General features: G+C 42.4%; 1 protein-coding gene and 1 long non-coding RNA gene across 3 annotated transcripts; one reads left to right on the top strand and one right to left on the bottom strand.

The window, feature by feature from the left end:
- Positions 1-1,102: 1,102 nt before the first annotated feature.
- gtf3c4 (general transcription factor IIIC, polypeptide 4) lies at positions 1,103-7,539 on the bottom strand. Of its 2 annotated transcripts, none has more exons than XM_077543130.1 (5): positions 7,202-7,539; positions 4,380-6,113; positions 2,346-2,476; positions 2,098-2,186; positions 1,103-1,301 (listed from the first exon to the last, which is right to left on the bottom strand). In XM_077543130.1, exons 1-5 carry the CDS (start codon positions 7,517-7,519, stop codon positions 1,237-1,239), a joined length of 2,337 nt encoding a protein of 778 aa, XP_077399256.1. In that variant the 5' UTR covers positions 7,520-7,539; the 3' UTR covers positions 1,103-1,236. The 2 variants fall into 2 exon arrangements, with proteins under 2 accessions (XP_077399256.1, XP_077399257.1); XM_077543131.1 differs by lacking the exon at positions 7,202-7,539 and adding an exon at positions 6,268-6,378.
- Positions 7,540-8,112: 573 nt separating this feature from the next.
- Positions 8,113-20,694, top strand: LOC144034361 (uncharacterized). The gene is made up of 3 exons (XR_013288207.1): positions 8,113-8,271; positions 15,573-15,622; positions 20,551-20,694. It is a non-coding gene; the product is annotated as an uncharacterized LOC144034361 (long non-coding RNA).
- The last annotated feature ends 1,776 nt before the right edge of the window (positions 20,695-22,470 follow it).

The following is a 22,470-nucleotide window of genomic DNA, read 5'->3' as shown; positions in this document are numbered from 1 at the left end:
TGTAAAGGGTAGTTAGTCTCAATGTGCCCTGTGATTGGCTGGTGACCAGACCACGGTGCACCCTGCCTAAAAGGCTCAATCTCACCTGCAAGTGAGGTTAATCGAAATAAAAAAAATTGAAGATTACCATCCAAATGTACGCAGATTAAGTGAAAATCTACCACTAGGTCAGAAGCACCAATATTACCCCATCTCTGCCAGGCGTCCTACAGGCCCGCCTTCCTCTTTGATCCCAAGATAGCGACACACCACATCACAAAGAAATAGGCCCAATAGAGGGTTTCCATTTCCCTAAACCCTTATTCCCTCCAAATTTGAAAAAAAAAAACGACTTAAATTGTATTTAACAATATGCTCACACGCCCTCGCCACCACCCTCCTCTACTTGATTAGAATTAGAATCACATCTGGCACCATGTTCTGTCCCTCATTACTGCTGAATCTCATTACAAGCCGCTCCCACGGGAGGGAGCACGGCAGGTTTTTAAGCACACTTTTCACTTTCTTCCTGCCTCTTGCTCATCTCATCTGCCTCGCCGTTTCTTCTATTCTGCGTTTACATTAGCGGAAGTCCTCATCTGAGAGAATGACTGAGCACCGCCGCCCTCCTCCTCCTCCCAAAGCATGGAAATTGTTTTACGCTGCCAATTAAAGTAGGTACGCTGAGATTTATTTTTTTTTTTTTGCCAAGACTATGTTTTATTCAGAATGTATTATTTGTTGCACTCAAAAAAAGAAAGAAAAAGTATAAAATTACTAAAATAGGTCTAGCGGTAAGTAAGTTCCACTTACTTGCAATAAAACTACACCAAAGGTTTGGAAATACAGAAGAAATGTGGGGGGGGGGAAACGAGGCAACTTATTTATGGTGCCCTCAAGTTCTACTGAATAATGAAAGCCTCCAGATATAACCACATTTCAAACTTGCCTTTGCATCTTTGTGCAAACACTGTGCCTGGGTTGATTTTTTTTTGGGGGGGGGGGGGGGCAGAAAAAAAGTGTAAAGTTTGAGTCCACCAGTTTTACCTCATTAAAATACTAATTCAAAGCCACAGCAACTTCATTTACAGGCTCAGCTGCTGAAAATATACAAGCGTCAACATATCTTCAAAGACTTTTATTTCCAATTTTAAGACATAAATATAAACATGTTATAATTAAGAGACACGATTCAGTGATTGTAAAACTGAGGCGGTTGCAGGAATGTGCCGATGTTGCTTGCGGTGGGTTTAAGCTCTAGATCATTGGCGAGTCGCAGAGTGCGCACGACGTCTGGAGTATCTTCTTTATCCACTGTGGGTCTAAGGGAAAGACATCAACAATATGAACGGACTACAATACAACTAAATACAATCCAACAAAACTTTTCCATTAGTATCATAAACAGGTCATTCATCCATGTCTGTGATATTTTTATATAGAAGTGTGGAGTAAACATTTTGGACTGCCGAGTATGTTCGAACATATTTACAGAAAGTACGTTCGAACTTACTCGCAAATAAATTCAAACATACTTGGAAGTACGTACAACATTCTCGCAAAGTTGGATGACTTACTTATTTAACTAGACTTGACAGTTTTTCCTATTAACCCTGGAGAACCCAAGAACCCTTTTCTTCTTTGGAAAATTAGGAATTATACATCAAATGACTGCTATAAGTTCACTGAACACCAAAATATGTTTTTTTTCAATTTATTCCCTAATTTAGGATTAGGGCCAAATTTGACCCTTTGGGATTTAGGGGTATCATTTCGAAAAATCTGAATAACAAAAACTGTCAGTAAACTATTTAGAATTTAAGAAAATAATCAATCAAATACACAGCTACATTGAACAATATATATTTTTTTGTTTTATTTGTTGCATTTTAGCCACCACTCTGGCTCATGTAAGTGCAATATTTATCCACTAGATGGCCCCATGCAGGGGTCAGAAGTGGCACTCTGGACTTTTGAAGTTAAATTTGTAAAAATAAAAAAAGTCTTTGTTATTTGAGTAGCAGAATTTATAGGGGCCACATTTGACCCAGTGGGTTCTCCAGGGTTAATAAAGGCAGTTATAAACCTAACAGGAATAGGATGGGAAGTGCAGCTAACCGTCAGGCTGTGGGATTCCGGAGATGCTATCCTGCAAGAGGCAGCGTCTGAACGTCAGGGTCTGGCATGCCTGATAGGACAACACGCACCTGGATGAGATCACGAGAAAAAATACAAGAGCTGATGTTTAGGATGTCACGTAACAAGTGGGTTGCATTTGTACATATCAAAATAGGGTATAACATGATGGCAGCATCAAAAAAAAGTTTCCACTTTGGGTGCGGGGTGTCTGACAGGTCAGTGCCTACCTGAACCATACGTGACCGTTTCCACACACTGCTTGTTTGTGGTCCGTGAAGGGCAGCACCTCTTGGCACAAACTGCAACACTCCGGGAACGTCTGCTTGTTCATCTTTTTCTTGATGTGGCCAATCAGGACCTAAAATGTAGGCACATTTAATCCAAGACCCCATGAGTGATATGAACATTTCGTTAATTTTGACATGAAAGGGGACTTTGTGGCCATTTTTTTACGTTTTGAACAGTCTAGTCAGTGGAGTTAACTCATTCACTGCCATTGACGGCTAAAGACATCAAATATCCGTTTTTGCTGTGCTAGTATTGAATGAGTTAAATACTAAGGGTGTGCCAAAAAAATCAAATTCTGAATCAATTTTAAATGTCCCAAAATTGATTTTATTTCAATTATTTTATACTGTCTTGCCCTTGTTTGTGTGTGCCTTTATTGGGAGCACTGTTCATGTTGTACACGATTTGGCCACTTAGGGGCAGTGTGGTTCCGTTCGTTCTGATACACTGTTACGTTGTAGCCACATAAATGCAAAAAGTCATGATCAAGTTATTCCAATAAAAGTTGTTGTTGTTTTGCAGTGTAGGATGTTAAGATGCTTTTCTGTATACATTCCTGAAGCGTTTTGTATGAATAGTCGTTCTTTTGAGTGGTAAAAGAGCCACGAGTAGCGCGCTAATTAGCATTAGCGAGTCAGACTGGAGTAGATCATGACAATTCTTTGCATATTTATAAATTGAAGCAGAAATCATCGTCAATCAAATAAGGTTTAATCTAAAATCGTTCTGAATCGATAATCGATTCTGAATCGCATCGCAGACCCAAAAATCGGAAACGAATCATGAGACAGTCAAATATTCCCAGCCCTATTAAATAAGCCTTTCATTAAGTACTGTTATATTGTCTACATGTGCTGCACCATTTGTGTTCCAATATCCATTTCATAAAGGGTAAAAAAAAAACACGGCCACGGCAATAATTACCTTTAAAGTTAAAGTCAACCTTAAACATTTCTTGACAATAATTTGTTATATGTGACCTCACTAGTCTTAACATGACGTCCTGATATTACATTTGTAGAATATGAGTTTTGAAGCAAAATCCAGCCATTTTTATCTTTTTTAGGGGGTGGCCATTTTGCCTCTTGTTGTCGACTAAAGATGACATCAATGTTGCTCGGGTCTAAGGCAACGACCAATCACAGCTCACCTATTTTCTGAAGCTGCGCTGTGACAAAATGGCCATCCACTGCGATGGATAAAAACGGCTGGATTTTGCTGCTTAACTCATATTCCGCTAACCTATTAACGGGAATGCCATATTTAGACTAGTGGGGCTGCATAGAGCATATAATCGTTGCAAAAAAAAATTGGGGGGTTGGGTTGACTTCCCCTTTAAGCCATTTTTGAACAATATTTATATTACATAAATCTACCAAACTCATTATTGGTGTGAAGTTTGTGCTCGTAAGACAAAAGAAAAATCGATGGCTCATATCTAAAAAAAATAATTTAAAAAAAACTCCTAAATTGGGTCACTCTTATCTCAAAGCACTACTGGACTTGTATGACATTAAACATTAGTTGTCTGCACTTTTATGGAAACGGTTTGATTCCATTTTTATTTGAGTAGTACCTTAAAGTTTGAATTGTAGGATTTCATTTGGAATTGACCAGAATCATGCAGAATATGCCTCAAATGTAAAACTATTTTAGTTTGACCATCATACGTGACGCTGTTCTATAAATTTATTTCTGTTACATTTTTTTTATCCGCATTTACAAGAACATGTGCCGTTTCTGTTTATAAAAGTTATTTTTCATGGCGTGCGCACAAACCTGGCTAGTGAATACCCACCAGTATGCTAGAATACGGAGTACACAGGCCACTTCCTGAAGCGAGTATCACGAAGGGAGTGCAGAAGATATTATATTTGGATTCAAGAATGTTTTTCATAAAATTGGGATAAAGAGAATCACTGCAATGCACAAAGGCTTCGTCGATTTCGCATAAGTCGATCAGGGTTTGTTACCTCGGCATTTTTGTCATCGGAGTCCTTCAAGAGGTGCTCAGCCAGACCGCTAGTAGGAACGCACGTCTTCTGTGTTTTCTGGGTGTTGAGGTACACCTCCCCAAGCAACTTCTTAATGTTCTCTCTCACAAGGTGGCTCTCCACCAAATTGATCCACGCCTGCACCTGCTCCATCTGCTCCTCTGGATTCTCCTTCTTCGCTGCTTTGCTGCAGCCGGCCTGTTTGCGCTCTCCATCCAACTCCTTGTCGATGTCGCCGTCCTCGTCCTCTTCGTCCTGCATGAGCACGCTGCTGAATTTGTCAGAAGGTTTCCAGTGGTGGTCAGTTGGCGGCGTCTGAAGTGACTGGTGCAGAAACCGAACCAAAAATAGTTTCAAGCGCCAGAAGTAGGGAGATTCCACCTCCCTGATCTTCTGATCGAGCTCCCGCTGTAATGCCTGAGGAATGCTTTTGTTTTTCAAGATGTTCCACCTCACGAGGTCCAGCAGGTCAGCCTGCTTGTACAGGTTCTCTGTGGGGGATTTTAACAGGAGCCCAGCTGCCGTTTCTGGCGATTTTAAAGCGATAAAGTGCACGTGGTAGGTCCTGAGAACTGGGTGGAACGAGTCAAGCAAACCTTGCGTGCTGACCAGAGCAATATAAGCTTCATTGTGGCTAACGGCAATCCCGTGCGGACGCCGGTCAGTCAGACTTTCGGGACACAAAATGTCCTCTCGCTTGAAAGACAAAGTGCTTTCTGTGAATGTGGGCGTCAGCTTTTTGATGCGCCCGTCGGTGGAGCACGTGTACACAACGCCGTGTTGGCTCACAGCGAGCGACGCCACGGGGAGAGAGTGGAGGCCCACCATGTGAGAAGTGTGCACGTTTAGTCCGGCGGGCAAAATCATGAGCAAGCCCCAAAAGACGTAGCAACCGCGAGACGCCACGATGAGGCTGCAGCTCGTTTTGTGAAGCGGGTGGACCAATGAGACGCATTTGATGTTCTCCACAGCCATGCGGTCGCACTCCTTCCAGAGGATGACGGGGTGTCGCAGGGTGAAGTAACCCTTGACCCCCGCCAAGCTGACTGGCATGATCTTAACGGGGCCCGATTGGCTTCCCACGATCAAGCCGCTCATTCGCCGATCTGCGTGTTCATACTCCCACCAGGCCAAACCAGAGGGACTGTTCACACCCGACTCAATGGCGTCATAAAAAACAACATCGGCGCCGTTCTCAAAAGGCAACACAAACTTCCACAAAACAAGGTCGCCGTTTTCCATCAGGATGGCGAGGAGGACCATCTCCACATTAAGGCAGGTGTTGTCAGACTGCGCCTGTTTGAGCGTGTAAATGCTCGACCACTCCATCCTCACAGGGGTCTGCATTTGGTACCGCCGCTGCAGCTCCTCAAAATTCAACAAGTTTTCCTTGGGCAGATTTCCATCTTGCTTGGCGTATTCTCGTTTTTGGAGTATCTCACCGTACTTCTCGGTGAGATCGACCAGCGTGCTCCATACGAGACGCTTGCTGCTGTGATGGATGGTGAGTCTGTGGTCAAGAGTTAGGCACGCTAGCAAGCAGCGCCCGCTGGAATCGCAACCTAACGGCGACCAACTAGCGTATTTAATTCCGTTGAATTCTCCTCTGAAGGGATTCATCACTCGGTCCAAGTGAAACTCTTGCTTTGTGGGCATGTCACAGTGTGCGGTGAAGTGCTTCATGGCCTTAAGCTGCTCTTTTGGGAGTCCAACCTATATGTTTAACACACACAGAAACACACACAAATTATTAAATAACAAAAGTTATCCAAAAACAGGAAGCAAGTTTGACATGAGTAAATTTTATTTACCTGTCAAGAATCTATCTTTGTAATTTACTTGTGTATTTATTTTTATGCCAACTTACTTTTTGAACCCTGATATGTGCAATTGTTTCTCCTTACTCTGTCGAAATTGGCCTGTTTTTTTTCTTCTCATCCACAGATGATCACATGATGTAACTAGAGAGTGGTAAAGTCAGCCGTAGAATTTCTTTGAGTGAGGATTTTTTAGACAGCGTGAACCAGGGAGCATTGAAGACAATGACACTACACCAGTGGTGGGCAAACTCGGTCCTCAAGGGCCGGCGTCCTGCAGGTTTTGGAGGTTTCCTGCTGCAACACAGCTAAATCCAATCAACAGGATCGTTAGCAAGCTTATGCAGAGCTTGCTGATGAGCTGATCATATATCAGCTTTGTTGGAGAATGAAAACATCCAAAACCTGCAGAACTCCGGCCCTCGAGGACCGAGTGTGCCCACCCCTGCGCTACACGTTAAGATATTCAACATCCATGGCCTTTAAAAAAAAAAAAAAACGTAAACAAGCCGTTTTGTGTCACGTGTTTATTGAAGAATTGAACAGTTGTGCAGTTGAACAATTTCGATGTGGCTTGTGACGAATCTGCAGACAAAATTACAGGACTGACATTGCCCTAACGGCCACAGCTGGAATCGGGAGACAGCTACTCTGAAAGCCTGTTGAACCGCAATAACACGGCAGCCTACATATTGCGCTAAAATAAAAATTTCACGGCTAAACTACTGTAATCACGGTAAAATATCTGTTTCACGGCAGGCCAATAACTTCTTGGCGATTGACCAATCTGCGCCGTTCACGGCAAAATAACCACTGCATTAACAACATTAACGAGGATGGTATATAATTTGCAGCAACAATTCATTGCTTGCACGTTTGTACTTTTCCGAGTACATTCGCTACCGCTGACTGTAGTCCAGCTTTGTAGACGTCTTTGAGCTAGTTTCCCTCGTGTTTAAAGTGGTCAAAGTAGAGCATAATTACCCGCATTTTGTAAATCTTATCGGGGACGGGAATTGAAGTCCTATTCAGTATCAGATCTTCTTTGCTGCTGTGAATGTCGCAAACCAGCTCCATTACTATCAACGACTTGGCAGTGCACACTGTGAGGCGGTGATCCTGCGACCAAACAAGCGGCTGCGTGCCGGTCAGGGGGGAATGTAGCGGGATTGCCGGATCCCGTTTCACCAGCACGTCGCCCGTGCTTTGTACACTATCATCGGCGGACCCTAGCTCCATCTGAATAGGTTCATTCGCCGGCTGAGTATCAGCAACATAAGACGGCTCAATGGGGGCCGCCATATTTGTTGTTTGTTGGAAGTGTCGTCACGAATGACGTCAGTTCCTCCGATTTTTTTTCCAGGGATGAAATACATTTTTCTCGTGTAATTTCTGATCCAGCTTTATTTTTGCGTTGCTTATTAGTTTTACCCTCTTTATTTTATTTATTTCTTGTTTATAATTAGACTAAGCCTAATTGTCTGCTTTTAAGTTTTCTTACATTTCTTTCTCAGTGCTGTTACAAACCTGTTGTACTAATTGCATTTGAAATGTCAATACAATAGAGTATAAAAAATGTAGCCTGTTCAAATTATTGTGATTTATGTAAGACCAAGATAAATTATTTCAAAACCTTTCCCACAGTACAAATTAACTGAACCTTCAAAAGAAAGAAAGAAAGGAAAATAAATATAATGAGACAAAATTGAGAGTGGAAGTAAAATGAACAACTGAATTAAGGAGGTTGCACAGACTGTTGTATATTCACATATGGATTAAATTAGCCAATTACCTTCACTCTTGTGATTGAGTCAACACACACCTGACACCAATTAAAAAGTTTGATTAAATTTAAGCCACTCTAGCAGGCATTTCTTGATTTTGTGTTCGTTTTTTGCTTTCTAACAGAAGTCTGATGTTTTTGTTCTTACCGCAACTGCTACAGTATTTGTATTTGTACAGTATTTCATAATTCCGTCCACTTTACGCCCGATTTCCATCTGGACGAAAATCAGCCCAAAGCATGATACTGCCATCACTGCGCTTCACTCAAGGTATTGCAGTTTTATTGTGATTAGCAGTATGTGTACCTTTGGAGTTATGAACAAACATTTCAACTTTAGTTTTAGTCCAAACCACATTTTCCCGCATGTGTTTGGGAGATTTTGTTATTGTCCTTTTTCTTTCTTTCTTCAATCGAGTTGTTCAGGCTCAAGGCTGCACAATAATGGTCAAAAAGGATCTAAGAGATTTATGCTGCATTTGAGGATGGTCGGAAGTCAGATATATCCGAGTTGTTTTTTCGCAGTTCCGACCTGAAAGCGTTTGAGGCTAAAGTAAACAACCAAAATGGCGGATGTATGTGTATATATATATATATATGTATATATATATATATATATATATAGGTCCTCAAAACTCATTTTGATCTCTACCTTCTCGCAATTTTGCTTCATTTATTGTTTTTATCTTATTTCATAAGTATTTATAAGTTTTTCATACAGTTCAGTAGTTCACCGTATAATTTCATGCAGGGAGATAGCGGCATACTGTCATGTACGTTGTGTTATGTGAAGTTATGTCAAATATTTTTGAATGAAGAAAGCTATATAGTTTTATACTCGAGTAAATTGTGTTTTACCATTCACGGTCTGTGTTTCCAAAGGGGGTCGCCATTGTAGAGTGATGTCGCATTATAGTCAGTCGGTGAAATCCGGCTACTTTTTTTTCTTCCGACTATGCAAGTGGGATTTCCGTACATACTTCCTGGTTTGAACTTGGAAAAGTCCGACTTCCCACCATCCTCGAATGCAGCATTATATTGGCCTTGTTTTACATCACAAAAAGCTGACATTTGAATAGGGGTGTGTAGACTTTTATATAGCCAAAGTATACACACACCTACAGTATAGTTTTTCAGGTTTTCATGCTTTAAGCCAAAATCTTCATACTGTAGGCCTGCACACACTGCTTGCAAACTAGAACAAGACAACTGAAAATATAGGGGAGGGGGGGATGCCTATTGGCACAGATCCTCGGCTCAAACTAAGATTATAAAAAACACACACAGATTGTACAAACATGTTCATCAAATTGAGAACGAGTGAAAATTCCGCCGAGCTATTACCAAAGGGTGCTGTAGATAAGGATGCTGCAAACTCAAAAACATGCTGGAAGTCCACTGTATACAAGTAAAGTAGACTACACTAAGCCTTAGCCTAAATACTTCACATACGTTGTTATTTGTTTCTATTTTCTTGCATTATCAATTTGCATTTATTTAGTTGCACTGTTCGAGCTGTCAAGGTTACCGGAAAACAATATCACTTCTTATCTCACTACCCTGATTCCTATGTAGGTTACAATTTGCAACGGGCTTTCAAAAATAGACTTTACGTTAATAACCTTGGGAGAGAACCAAGCTTCAAACAAAACAAGCCAATAGAAAATGGCTGGCCTTTTCCAAACAGGTTTTTATGCACTCCTTCCCAGATGGTTTTGCGAGGTTAAAGGTTGTAAACAGCCAATTCATTTAATGTCACAGCTGTCATACCAGAGTATGTGTCAAATAACTAAAATAAATATTCGGAATAACAGTGATCGTGAGTACATCTTGCAGCCATAAACAGAAGTGCTAATCAAGCGTAAGGAGAAGACAAACGTGTTGGGGGCGACGCCTTCATGTGTCTCCGCGAGGAAGAAAAGGTGTAGGGACTTTAATGTGAAAATGTAAAACAGATGTATCGTTTTTATGCACAAGGTGATTGTTGTGGGGTTTTGACCTGGCAGCTGTCAGAGCTAGCACTGATCAAATGTGGAAAACACGTGCCTGATCTCTGAGATGTTGTCCTTTGAACTCATCGCTTCACTTGAATGCCAATCACATTACCCCAAAGAGGGCCTGATTCACGAAAGGTGTGCACGTGCAAAAGCGGGCGCAAACTTGGATCGTTTCTGCCAAACAGCTTGTCTGAAATGCAGGTGCAACCGGCACTGACATGGGTGAATGGATGTCTAACGTTTGTGTAAAAAACGGGGTTGTCAAAATGAGTGTGCTAATTTTGAGTTCATTTAAAATTCCTTTAACGCTACTAATTTTTTAAACGCGCGATTAATGACAGCCTCTTACTTAGAAAGCCTGTTCTGGGGGAATTCCAGTCACAACAGAGCAGACACGTCCACATTAGAATTTAGGAGGTATGCATTTAATAATAATGCACATATTTGTGGAGGCTGGGGTCAAGTTGTATTTTACCATTTGAAAAAAAAAAAATTACAAGTTACTTCATGTTAAAGATTAGATAGCTGTTAATATGAAAAGAAAAGTGCACTGAACTGTCACCAACATCTTACAAATGCAATTATGTCATCTAGTGGCAGAAAAACAGTACAGTACATCTTTTCTTTTAATTTTAACTCAAATTCATGAAAAATTATGAAATTATTTATATCATTTTTATCTTAACAAACGTATTTAAACTTAGAAAAAAAATATTTTATTGTACATTTAGAACAGATAAAATTTGTAATTAGTCTTGAGTTAACTATTGAAATCATGCAATTAATTACAATAAAGAAAATTAATCACCTGACACCCCTAGTAAGACAATAAATTAAATGCTAGAAACCAAAAAAGTATCATGACATATCTATTAAGCGATGCAGATTTTGAAGCTTCTGAATGATATAAGAGCCAGTCACAAGAAGGAGTCATGCCATGTGAACTATGACAAAACTCCTTTCAATGCTGCATTTGCTTGCATCTGTGTCATTTGGGCTACGTTCACACTGCAGGCAAATGCGACAAAGATATGATTTTTTTTTTACCCAAATGCGACCCGTATCTCACTTTTTTTTATGTCAGTCTGAACGGCTCAATTCCAATTTTTTCATATCCGACCTGGGTTACTTTCATATGTGGTCCTAGATCGGATACATATTGCATTTTTGCAATGTGATCGCAATCTGAACAGCCAGGTCGCATATATCCGACCTCAACATCATCAAAAGTCCAAAATGCGCTCCGCGAGGTCGAGGACATTAAGCTTGATTTATGCTTGACGCATCCGCGAGTTCCGTGAATCGGCAAAGTTGTTTCGAGTAAAAAGTTGTGACTTTATATTTCGCTTTCATTTAATCCCATTTGAAACATGAAGTATAAAGATGACATTTGTGGTGGTGATTTTAGTAATTTAGCCACGCAGACGGCTCATTTATTACGCGCGGCAATCGCGTGACGTCATCGTTAGGGAGAAAAACAAAGGAGAGGTCTCAGTGAAATGAGGCAATCAAACAGGCTCGCCTCATTTTCACAAAATATTATTTCTACCTGCTCCTCCATCATTCCTCTGTTGATATGAGATTGTAAAAATATGAGCTCCGACGACAGACTTATAAAAGTCCGTGGCCCCTGACATGCTGGACCATGCAAATTTACTTCTTTCTCTGCTTGTGGGAGAGAAAAAAAATCAAAGATATCTGCAACTTTTGACAAGCTCATGATACCCGCGCTTATGGGAACAAATAAATGGGAAGCCCTCTTCCTTACGAGTAATGCTACTAAATCACTGTTGTCCCACAGAACAGTTGGCTGACTGCTACGAAAGGAACTCCTTTTTTTTTTCTTTTTTTTTTTCTTTTTCTTTTTTTTTTTAAGAAAATAACTCACAAACGTCAAGGTAAATAATTGCTCATGCCATACAATCATATAGTTGGTCAGGAATATGTGATCTTTATTCACATTAGAAATGAGAATTATGGATATGTTTGTACCAAAAATATACTGTATGTATAATTTTGGGCATGGAAATTTTGTCAATATTAAAAATTGAACATGAAAATTAAATGTTTCGTTACCACCTTAGATACACCAAATAAAAATAAACTCAAAATTAACTGTATAAATTGGATGTTTGAAGATTGTCGTGTTAACAAAAGAGGAGAACTACTTATTTCTTTATTTGTTTTGTGTATGTTTGTTAGTTGCGATACATTTTTCCTGTATGATTTTTTTTGTTTAGTGTTCAGTGTTTTGCACCTAACTAAATGCTATGTCATATTTATTCAACAGCAACCAGCAAAATTGAGGCTAATGTGCAACATTTTGTTTCGCAATATGATACACCCCATATATGGGCTTTTCTCAAAAGATGTCTTGACCTTAAAACTATGTCTTGAAATGTCACGTGACTACATTTTGATTGTTTTATGACTTAATCAGAGCCCTGACACGGCCTTACAATATAGCTTTGGACAGTGTGTCAAGGACTTGCACATTCTTGTTTTAATTAAATGAGATTAAATGAAACTTTAATGATCTCCGCTGGGAAATTTTGGTAATCTACATGACACATCCATTCAAAGAGGCGGGGTCTATACTGAAAAAGCGCTGACACTCCATAGTGACATCGCCATCACTTTGTGAGGGAAAGATAACAGATTCCATCCCTGGAAGGCATGACATCTGTCACTTTATCCGTCTGCCGTCAGTCAGGACAGATGACAAATCATTCACTGTCATTTTACCATGTTAATTATTACAAGTAGAAACACTGATCAGTACACGGCTCGGACATTAATCAGAATGCTTTATGCGATGAGTTAGCAGCTGCTCCTGGACAAGTCAGGGGTCAAACCGCTGCTGCAGCAGCACGCGGAGCTGACGAGTCGCGGGCAGACATTTGTCACAGCCCCGCAGCATGAACGCTGTCTGACTCCCAGCGAGATGACAGCGGGATTTCAGCAGGCAGAGTTATTTGTCACAAAACAAATGGTTACAAATCTGTAAGACAAATATAGAATAGCACGCCCACTATGTTTTAATCGCCCATTTTTCTGTCTTTTGTTTCAATAATCGAAATGAATACATGAAAGGCGACCACGGTATGTTTCATTGTTAATGAAGCGTGTAGTGAATGAATATTTCACACACCTGCTGTGTGTCTTTGGTGGGTTTTGACTGGGGACCAAATCCCAGTTTGCCATGTATGAATGTTGGATTAAACATTCATCAATTGCTGTCACAAAACTTTATCCTCGCCTTTCCAGCCACACAGAAACGGGCCAATACGCAGGCCAGGGAAGAATGGAAACTGCTTTTGATCTACTAACATTTGAAGAGTAGCGACACTTAAGTGGTGACCGAAGGTATAATGTGGATTTATGGATACAGATGAGGTCAGCTCAGGTCAATCCTATTGCATATCGAATGGCATGCTTGTGATTCCTCATCAGCCTCAGTAGATAACCTCCTCTGCTGTTGGCTGACTCCAAGTGTCAGTGGAGATGCTTACATGTATCTCGCGCGGAAGCCTGCAGGGACCTTTTGATGCATGCTTCATCATACATGTTTTAATCATTCAGTCTCTCAGACACGTCCCGGGAGGGCCCCGCTGCAGAACCGCAACACAGAATTAGTGATAGAATCATGACGATGATAATGAAATGTATTTAGAGCATATCGGCGGCGCTTCATTCTGTTCAGGGAGATATTAGCAGAGATCCCGGGATGAGCCCGTCCGTGTGTGCAGGCTCATGGCGTCCAACCTCTGGAGACTTGCGGGTAGCGCCGGCGGGTCGCCACATCAGAGATTAGCGGTGCAAGCAGTCCACTCGACGCTCCTTCTGCACCGTCAATTGCGAACGACTCACCTGACAGTAGTTGCTCTCAATCAGTGCTGCCGCAGCCCTCCCACGTGGCACTTGGGGTGCTGGGTGCGGGCTAAGCCCCCCACCCCCCTTTTTTACACACTGTGACAGCCTCTAACCAGGCGTGCTATGAGATGAAGAGAGCTTCGTGCAGCAGCGAAGCAAATCCCTCTCTCTACAAGATACCAATTGATATCACATCAGTGGTATCAGTAGGAAACACAGTGATGGCCTTTTGTTAGCTTCCCTCAGAGATGCTCAGTCACCTGTTAAAGGTCAAGGTGATGGGATGTCAGGATTAGAGGAAAAAGCTGCCGTGAAGGAATGACATGCTGAGAATTGCTGTAACACCGCAGGCCAGATGGAAGCTAATCATTACCAGTTGCTAGTTACATCCTTGTTTTAGCACCTGTCAACCACTGAGCTAACAGATAATCCAATAACTAAAAAAAATGACTACCTCTTATCATACAAATACAGAGGTATGTTTTTAAACAGTGTATTTTTCAAAAGAAAAAAAATTGTTTAGCCTGCATGATATTAGACTCACAGGTGCCATGAATGTGTGAATTTGCCGCTGGAAATAGCAAATAATATTTAACAATGTATAATTATTTAACAACAAATATAATTGATGTTAAATAATTAAACAATGGTTATTATACGAATTTAAACTTGGACAAACGCTGACCTCCCAGGTATTAAGCATTTGCTTAACCACTGAGCTCACCGATTTAATTAATTAATTATATTGAATAAAGTGGAATAATACTGAAGGGTGTTGTGGAAAATGATTAAGTAATGCATTTCATGATATGATATTTAGTATATATGCATATCATTTAGTGTCTTGCACAATTGGACAGACGTGCAATGTATAGTCGGAGGTGGGATTCAAACCCCCGACCTTCTGCTTAGTGGACAATGCACTTTACCAACTGCGCCGCCGAGCAGCCAGTATTACCTGTGAATGATGACAAGTTAAAATTTAGAGGGTGTTGGATCTGGGAGTTGAATGAAGTAAAAAAGTGAGGACAATAAGTGAAATAAAGTATCAGTGAGGTCACATATATATCATATTATTGTCAAGAAATACTAAGGTTGACTTTGCCTTAAAGTTAAATTCCAGTGTAGACCACCGCAGTCTGAGTGAATTGGCCAAAGAAAGTCTGTTGTGTAAATTTCCTTGGAAGCTCCTCTACATTGATGGATTGCGTTCTCAGTGTACTGAGAGGCAGGTTGCTGCCAAACTCAGGTAGCCAGCGGCTGTTGTGTCTTTTGACCCAGTGTGGGCAGCTGGCGGTGGGCAGGGCATGCCCTGTGGCAGTGCCAGGGGAAGGCCAGGAGGGCTGGGGCCCCGGCCTGCTCCCTTTCGCTGTTCGGGTCTTGCTAATGGAATGAGGCTCGGCCGCCCATATGGCACTTGTGAGTAGAAGGGGAAGAAGATTCTGGAGGTTGGCAGTGGAGAGCCACCATGCAGTCTCCCGTTAGATATTGAACAGGACAGGTGCAGACCTTAGGACAGCAAGTGCCTGGCCTGTGTTATAGATGTGATGGAAGTAGATGTACAGTACACCTGCACCGTCAGCCTGCCAGCCAGTGGTTGTTTCGATAACGCTGTATATGACGCTAACGTTCCTATATTCCTGTTTTTGTTTGCTCTAGTGTAAATGTCCACTAATACCTTATACCTTTTTTAATCCTATAGGCTTCTTCGGATCAAACTGTCTGATGGAGGTCCTCTGCATTTCAGCTCAGGTAGGAGTGGCACTTACCTGTAGAAGGTCAGAGTAGTCCTTTGGTTCAAAATGTGCATGGTGATTGGCCAGCTCATAATCCAGCCATCATTAGCAGAATTGAAACAAAACGTTTTTTTACAGGATGATTGACTCGAGCTATTGGCTGATACCATTCACGGTCAATATGGCTTCAGGCAATCTTTTTTAACACCATAGACCAGGGGTGGGCACACTCGGTCCTCGAGTGCCGGAGCCCCGCAGGTTTTGGATGTATCCCTTCTCCTACACGGCTGATATATGATCAGCTCATCAGCAAGCTCTGCATAAGCCTGTTAACGATCTTGTTGATTGGAATCAGCTCTGTTGACACAGGTAAACATCCAAAACCTGCAGGACTCCGGCCCTCGAGGACCGAGTTTGCCCACTACTGCCATGGACCCTTCCTCATGTGTGCTCAGGGATACTATTTTGAACTTACTAAAACATTTTGAAAACCATGCTTTAAACTTGATTTACACAAGGTTTGTATATGCAAAAACCGGTACAGACTTGATAACTCACACAAACAGATGTGGAAGCTGATCTACTAACCGTGTGTACCCAGGATTGCTTCTGCCAAACAAAATAATTAAACTGTGCAGCAATTTTGTGCGTTTGGCAGGAGCAAAAGGTTCTGGGAGGAGTATATGCAAATAGATGAATATAGCACATGCAATGTGATCCATTAAACCTGAAACGAATTGCGATTTTGCCTTTTTAAGTACATCGTTTGAAAGGCAAGCACAAAACGGCACGCACAGCAGTGCCAGCGCAGTCTAAACATTTTTTAAATCCCAGAAACAAAAAATACCATGACATATCGTTTATTCAGCAATGCCGTTTTGGCGCTTCGGAAGGCTGACTTGGAGCCAATCACAAGAAGGTGTCATGCTACATCACCCCGAGGCTACGAGTGAGAGTAGATCATGCACAATCTGTTTGCGTGAACACTAACTTTAGCTCCAGCTCTTTTTTTACGAGAATTTAGTGAGAAGTCTGTTTTCAGTTCTTGCATTACTGTGGTCAAGTACACAAAGCATGGTCCATAAAGGCACGGGTGGATAATTGTGGACCTGACCTGATGCATCACAAATGTTCATCTTATCCTGTTTTTGGAGTTCACAAATATTGGACCTTGGACTAGAGCTGTGTGTTAGGCAATGAGACAGATGCAGGATGAAGTATAAACAACTAGCTGCTTGGGTCTAATTTGACCTGGCTCATCTACAGTATGAGCAACTTAGGACCAGACAAGGAGAAACACAAGGAAAGAGAAGAGTAAGCAAAATGTGTGGACACCATTTACAGTGCAGTGTTAAAACAAAAATACTCACACTCCACATATAGTACAATGAAGAAAATGCTTAGCCTCTGCAATATCTCCCTGTCAAATGCAATACACAGGCTGATGCAAATGGCACTGAAATTACCATTTCAGTGTGACACTGGCAATTTGTCCTGCAGTGCTAAAAATGAAAACAGTGAGGATAATTACAGTCAGCGCAAACATGCAGTACGAAGTTGGCCTGCCTTGGCTTTGCTGTTAATGCTCAATTAAAAAGTGAGGCAGACTTTTAAGCAGGTCCCTCTAGCTACTAAGCAGCCCTCAACCTTTACTTCCAAGCCCGCTCCTTTCACCACCCTCCTCTCTGGATCGGGAACAAAAGCCACCTCTTGTGTCGCCACCTCCCCTCCCCGTCTCCCGCGTTTCTGTTTTTATTGGTGACATCTGCCGCAAAACAAACTCGCTTAGCAAGAGAAATGATGTGTCAGTGGAAGGTCCTCCAGCCCGCGCTGCTAATCTGTCACACGCCGCTCGTTGTTTATCGCTTCCTCTCCTGCTCCGACTGGCCGACTGCATGCGCTGCGCGGTAATGGCGACAGATGCTGACCCACAGAAGTGTGAATCTTGCCGACTTTTCCCTCCCGCAAACCTGTAAATTACAGCTATCGGGAGTAATTAGACCTGATAAAAACCCTTCCCATATATGACCTCGTAGATGAACACACAGCTGTGGATGGTCAGTGCTCCGAATCTGTGCAGTTTTGAGCTGTGTTTTTACATTTGGAATATGGGGACATTTAGTTCACTAATATCAATCTCAGTCAGGCTTGATTTTGTTTCCCCGTTGAGCTTGACAAAAAGAAAATCCCTTACGGAGGTACATTTCATAGGATTAACATGTTTTGATCTTTTGTGACATTTTTCCCAAAAGAATGAAAGTGGTTTGAAAACAGTTTAAAAATGTATCTTGGTAATATGGTAGCAGTCGGTAACCCAAGGGGAATAAAATATGTACGCTATCATGAACATGGTTTATTTCTTGGCCCATTCCAAATTCCTTCATGAAGTTTTGTGGACATTTTTGGAGTTAGTTTTTGACCTTTAGGCATTCTGCCCTCTCATTTTGGACCCGGGCCTGAATGCCTTCCTCAAACTCTCTGATGACTTTGAAGAGTCTAAGATAGATGTTTGAAGTTCCTCTGAAGTTGGAGAGGTTATTAGACATGACTAGTCGTCCTCTACTTATCCTCACTGAGGTTCTGTGCTGCCAGCAGGATCCTGGGCACAACCAGACATCTCTGATCAGGGTCCACCTTCTTGCCCTGGCATCATGTTGGGCCTGCAAGCGCCGTGCCTCTTTAAGTAACTCGCGCTATACCAGAAAGGTCACACAGCCAGGTCTTGTCATCCACTCTACCTCCTCCGCCTCCTTCTCCAACCCTCAGCGTTCGCTTCCTGACCAACGGAGCCAATCGCTGTCCACCCCTCACCTTCTCGGCCGAGCGGCAATCTGTCACCGGGCACTAGGAGATGCCACCCTGCCGTCCGCCTTCCGTACACTGCGGTAATGGCTTCTGGCAGCCCAAGAAAGATAAGTAACAGGCAAAAGGCAGAACCGCGGGAGGGATGAAGAGACCCTATCTCGCACCAAAGATGCCCCCGTTCCGCCGCTGTTCGACCCTCCGCTCTCCCCCTTTTTCCTCACCCCACTTTGGCCCGGTCGCTTTGCACGATACTTCAATGAATAAATGAGTCGTTTTAATCCGACTGACAAGCTGGCATTGCCCAGCCCTGCCCTCCATCTGTACTGGCGGCCAGCGCAGCAGCAGGTCCCAGGCTGCCCGTGTGCCAATCCAACACACAGCTTATCCTGGCTGTAGCTTCACGGACAGAAGGGTTAGAGCTCTATGTGGCAGCTACCCTCTCCACCAAATGAGCTATTTATATAAGAAAGGGATTAGCTAGTGGAGGCTTTGATGAACTGGAAAAAATCACAAATTTGCTCCCGTCTTGCTCTGGTGCACGTTTGAATTCCTCGTCTTTGTAAATGAAAAGCGGTGCCTTCTGCAAATTGAGTGTAGGGGGGTGGTTGACGTGAATTTGTCACGCATTCTCACAATAAAATCAGGGAAGCTTCAATCTTAAAAGTGTCCATCTCTTGGGTATGAAACTACCCGAGGGGTTAATTTTTGCTTGGTCATCGCAGTGAGAGGTGATATGCACCACGTCCCAACCCAAAAACCTTAAGGGAGAGAAATCACTTGGCTGCAGGAGGTGCTAAACCCTTTGCTCCATTTCCACTCCCCACAAGCTCCTTTCGACTCCCACTCTTTGGCCATGTGTCACCATCATGCCATTTTGGGAAGGGACCTGGTAACGTTTGAGTGGCCAATTAAGCGTGGGGTCTCAGTCCGGGCACCCGTCTGGGTTCCGTTCAGGCCCGTTACCAATGAGCATGCTGCCACACACACACACACCACTCAAACACTCATTTAGGTCCACATTACCTCCCACCGTGTTATTCCTTTTCATGCTTACTTCCCCGTCTGTCCTGCTTTTTCCGAAGCAAACATTTTCTTTCACAGTGGAAGATCCCCACTGGTCCGATTGCAGCTTAGCTTTGGAACAGGAGGTTATGACTGTTAGATCCATGGTTATAGAACCCCTTTGCCTTCTCTTTGCGAGCCTGGGAGGTGCCTTTTTTTATTTTAAGGAAAAGCCAACCATAAGTAATTCTTGACAATAATATATTATATGTGACCTCACTAGTCTAAACATGATATTCTGATTAATATTACATTTATGGAATTAGTTATGAAGCAAAATCCAGCCATTTTTATCCATCTGAGGGGGCAGCCATTTTGCCACTTGCTGTCGACTAAAGATGACATCACAGTTACTCAGGGCTCAGGCAACGACCAATCACAGCTCAACTGTTTTCTGAAGCTGAGCTGTGATTGGTTGTTACCAGAAACCTGAGCAAGTGTGATAAAATTTTCACTTATGATAGCAAGTGGCAAAATGGAATACCAGAATACCGTATTTAGACTAGTGGGGGCTGCATAGAACATATTATTTTCCAGAAATGTATTTGGTATTGACTTCCCTTTTAACCGGAGGTAGTACCACTCTGATTCTGAGACTTTCTGAGCCCGCTGTTTTGTTACTTTTGCTGAAAGATTAAGCACTGTTTTCCTAAATTAGCCTGGAAAACTTAAAACAACCACATAAAAGGGAAATATTATTATCCTCAAGGTCGAACAGGCGCTCATTATCACCCAGATTGAATAATTACTGAACTTAAGAAGTGTAGGGAATTAAAACTCGAGCCTTTTGAAGTGTTTAAGGAGTGCTTATTCCCTTAACTGGAGTGAAAGAGCATCGCTGGATAATTTAGGTTAGAGGCTTGGTGGTGACAGCTGGGCAGCATTGAACGCCAACCAAATAGACGTACATCATGGAGCTCCTCTTTTTTTTTTTTTAATTAAGTAGGTTAATATCTCAGAATGGTGTTTAATGTTTTATTCAGCACAGAGACAGCATGGACAGTGTAAAGGGACGGAAAGTGTTTTTGAATGCAGATGGGAGGTGGAAGGTTTATGGCGCTTTGGCATTTCCCGTAGGCCGCCTTTGAGTCCGCCGCCCCGTTAAAGGTCCGCTGGAATGATCCTCGCTCCTCTGGAGGCCTCTTCATATTAAACAAGTGCTTTGTTAGTGTGCCATGGTTATTATTCATTACAAATAAATACTTAAGCACTCTGAGCTTAGCACCCTGCTGCTTTACTTACTGACTTTTTACCCCCACCCCGAAACCTCGCTGTCCTTTTTCCGGTCTCCTTCCTCCCTCATTCCCGTCAGTGTTCCGTTGCCCTTCAACTCAGTAGAGCGCTCCGAGCTAGCCAGTGGCTCGTGCCCATGTGCCAAAGCTCCCCGCCTTGTGTCCCAAATTCTCTGCCCTCACCTGAAGCCCAACAGAGCCTTTGTTGTGCTCCCCAGAATGACACCCTTCCACCTGAACTCCCCTCACATCTTTTTTTTCTTCTATTTTTGCACAAACACAACAAACACTCCCACACAAACACCCTCAAGTTCAAACGTGCACTCCCGCCCAAGGCATTCCGGTAAAATTCTGGCCCACTCCCCGTCCTCTACAGCAGACTTTTGGAAGGTGATATGATTCTTTTTTTTTTCTCTCTCTTCCTCGGCGGGCTGGCTGGCTGACTCCGCTGCAACGCGGCGTGCGCTCGACCGAGACTGGGCCAATGTGCTCCGTAGCTGATGAATTGCAGGCAAGATGCGGGCCGGCAGCCGGCGAGGAGCGGCGGCGAGCGGCCAACCTGTACTATCACTGGCTACTCATGTGAAGGGGGAAATCAGAGAGACAGTGCTGACAAGTCTATTTAACACCAGACCTGGAGGAAGCCAGAGTGCCACTGTGCTCTGGATAATTGATATCTTTGCCATCAGGCCACACCTTGCCCCACCTTGTGCTCATAACGGCTCTGTTCATATCTATTTACATCAGTGGTGGGCACAACACTTTGTGGACATACTTTGTGGTACTTTTGGACACAGGGCTAAAACTACAATACATTTTGTAAACTATCGGATTTCCACAAGGTATATTCTGTTCCAAGTTGACTTTGGGCGGAAGGTGGACAACACCCTTGGCTGGTCGGCACTCAATCACAAGGCACATATAGAGACAGAACAACATTCCGATTTTCACAAAAATTACAAATTAATCCATCAATCTATGGTAGTGGCTATATTAAAAACTTATGGTCTCACTTAGGATGTCACCTTAAACACTAAAATGTGAATAACTAATATGTGAATCTATCCTGGTAACATTGTCAGTAATGTGAGACATGAGCTAATTTGCCCATTCTTCAGTGTTTTAATGCATATCATTTAATCTGCTCAGATCATAACTGATTTCAGATCAAAGTGTTGTAGCTTAATAACCTCTTACTGCTCTACTAGGGTGGCTAGATGACCAGTTTACTTGGGACAGTCCCCATTTAGAGTCTTGCGTCCCGAGTTCCGACGGACTTTTCCAGCCTCATTGTTTTGTCTCATTTTATACAATCATTTTATCATTTTTTTTTAAACACACAGTTGTCATAGCGATTCATAAGCTAAATCAATTAAAAGGAATTGAACTGTTAAATTCCTTCATATTTAATTTCACATTTACATTTGCGTTCTCATTCTCGTCCGCATCTTACCGCTAGCCGGTGTATTTTGGTCATAGTTTAACTAGAAGTACTTTCTGCTTCCGTGTGTAAGAATCATGGGAAATGTAGTCCTACTAGCCTAATGCTGCAATCGGCAGTCAGACTCGATGCAAGATGAGCTTTTCTGGCAGCATATTTCCAATTCTCCAATAGCTACCGGGACTGAGCAAAAAAAAAAAAAGGTTGGAAAATGATGAACGCATTTGGTTGTTTAGCAGCAGCTAAAGCAGCATTTAGCTTTTCTAAAGTAATAACACAACTACAGGTCACCAGATTGGCAATCAATTAAATTGTTATAAATTG

This window comes from Vanacampus margaritifer, chromosome 14 (genome assembly GCF_051991255.1).
Source record: "Vanacampus margaritifer isolate UIUO_Vmar chromosome 14, RoL_Vmar_1.0, whole genome shotgun sequence".
In the NCBI taxonomy this organism is placed as follows: domain Eukaryota; kingdom Metazoa; phylum Chordata; class Actinopteri; order Syngnathiformes; family Syngnathidae; genus Vanacampus; species Vanacampus margaritifer.
This window is presented reverse-complemented; position numbering and strand designations above follow the sequence as displayed.

What these genes read in the sequence shown, in the direction of transcription:
- gtf3c4 (XM_077543130.1), bottom strand. Translation starts at nt 7,519, where the DNA reads ATGGCGGCCCCCATTGAGCCGTCTTATGTTGCTGATACTCAGCCGGCG. An exon ending in ATAAGATTTACAAAATGCGG is followed by an intron (nt 6,114 to 7,201) that starts GTAATTATGCTC and finishes TTAAACATATAG; the next exon opens with GTTGGACTCCCAAAAGAGCA. An exon ending in CCGATGACAAAAATGCCGAG is followed by an intron (nt 2,477 to 4,379) that starts GTAACAAACCCT and finishes CCTACATTTTAG; the next exon opens with GTCCTGATTGGCCACATCAA.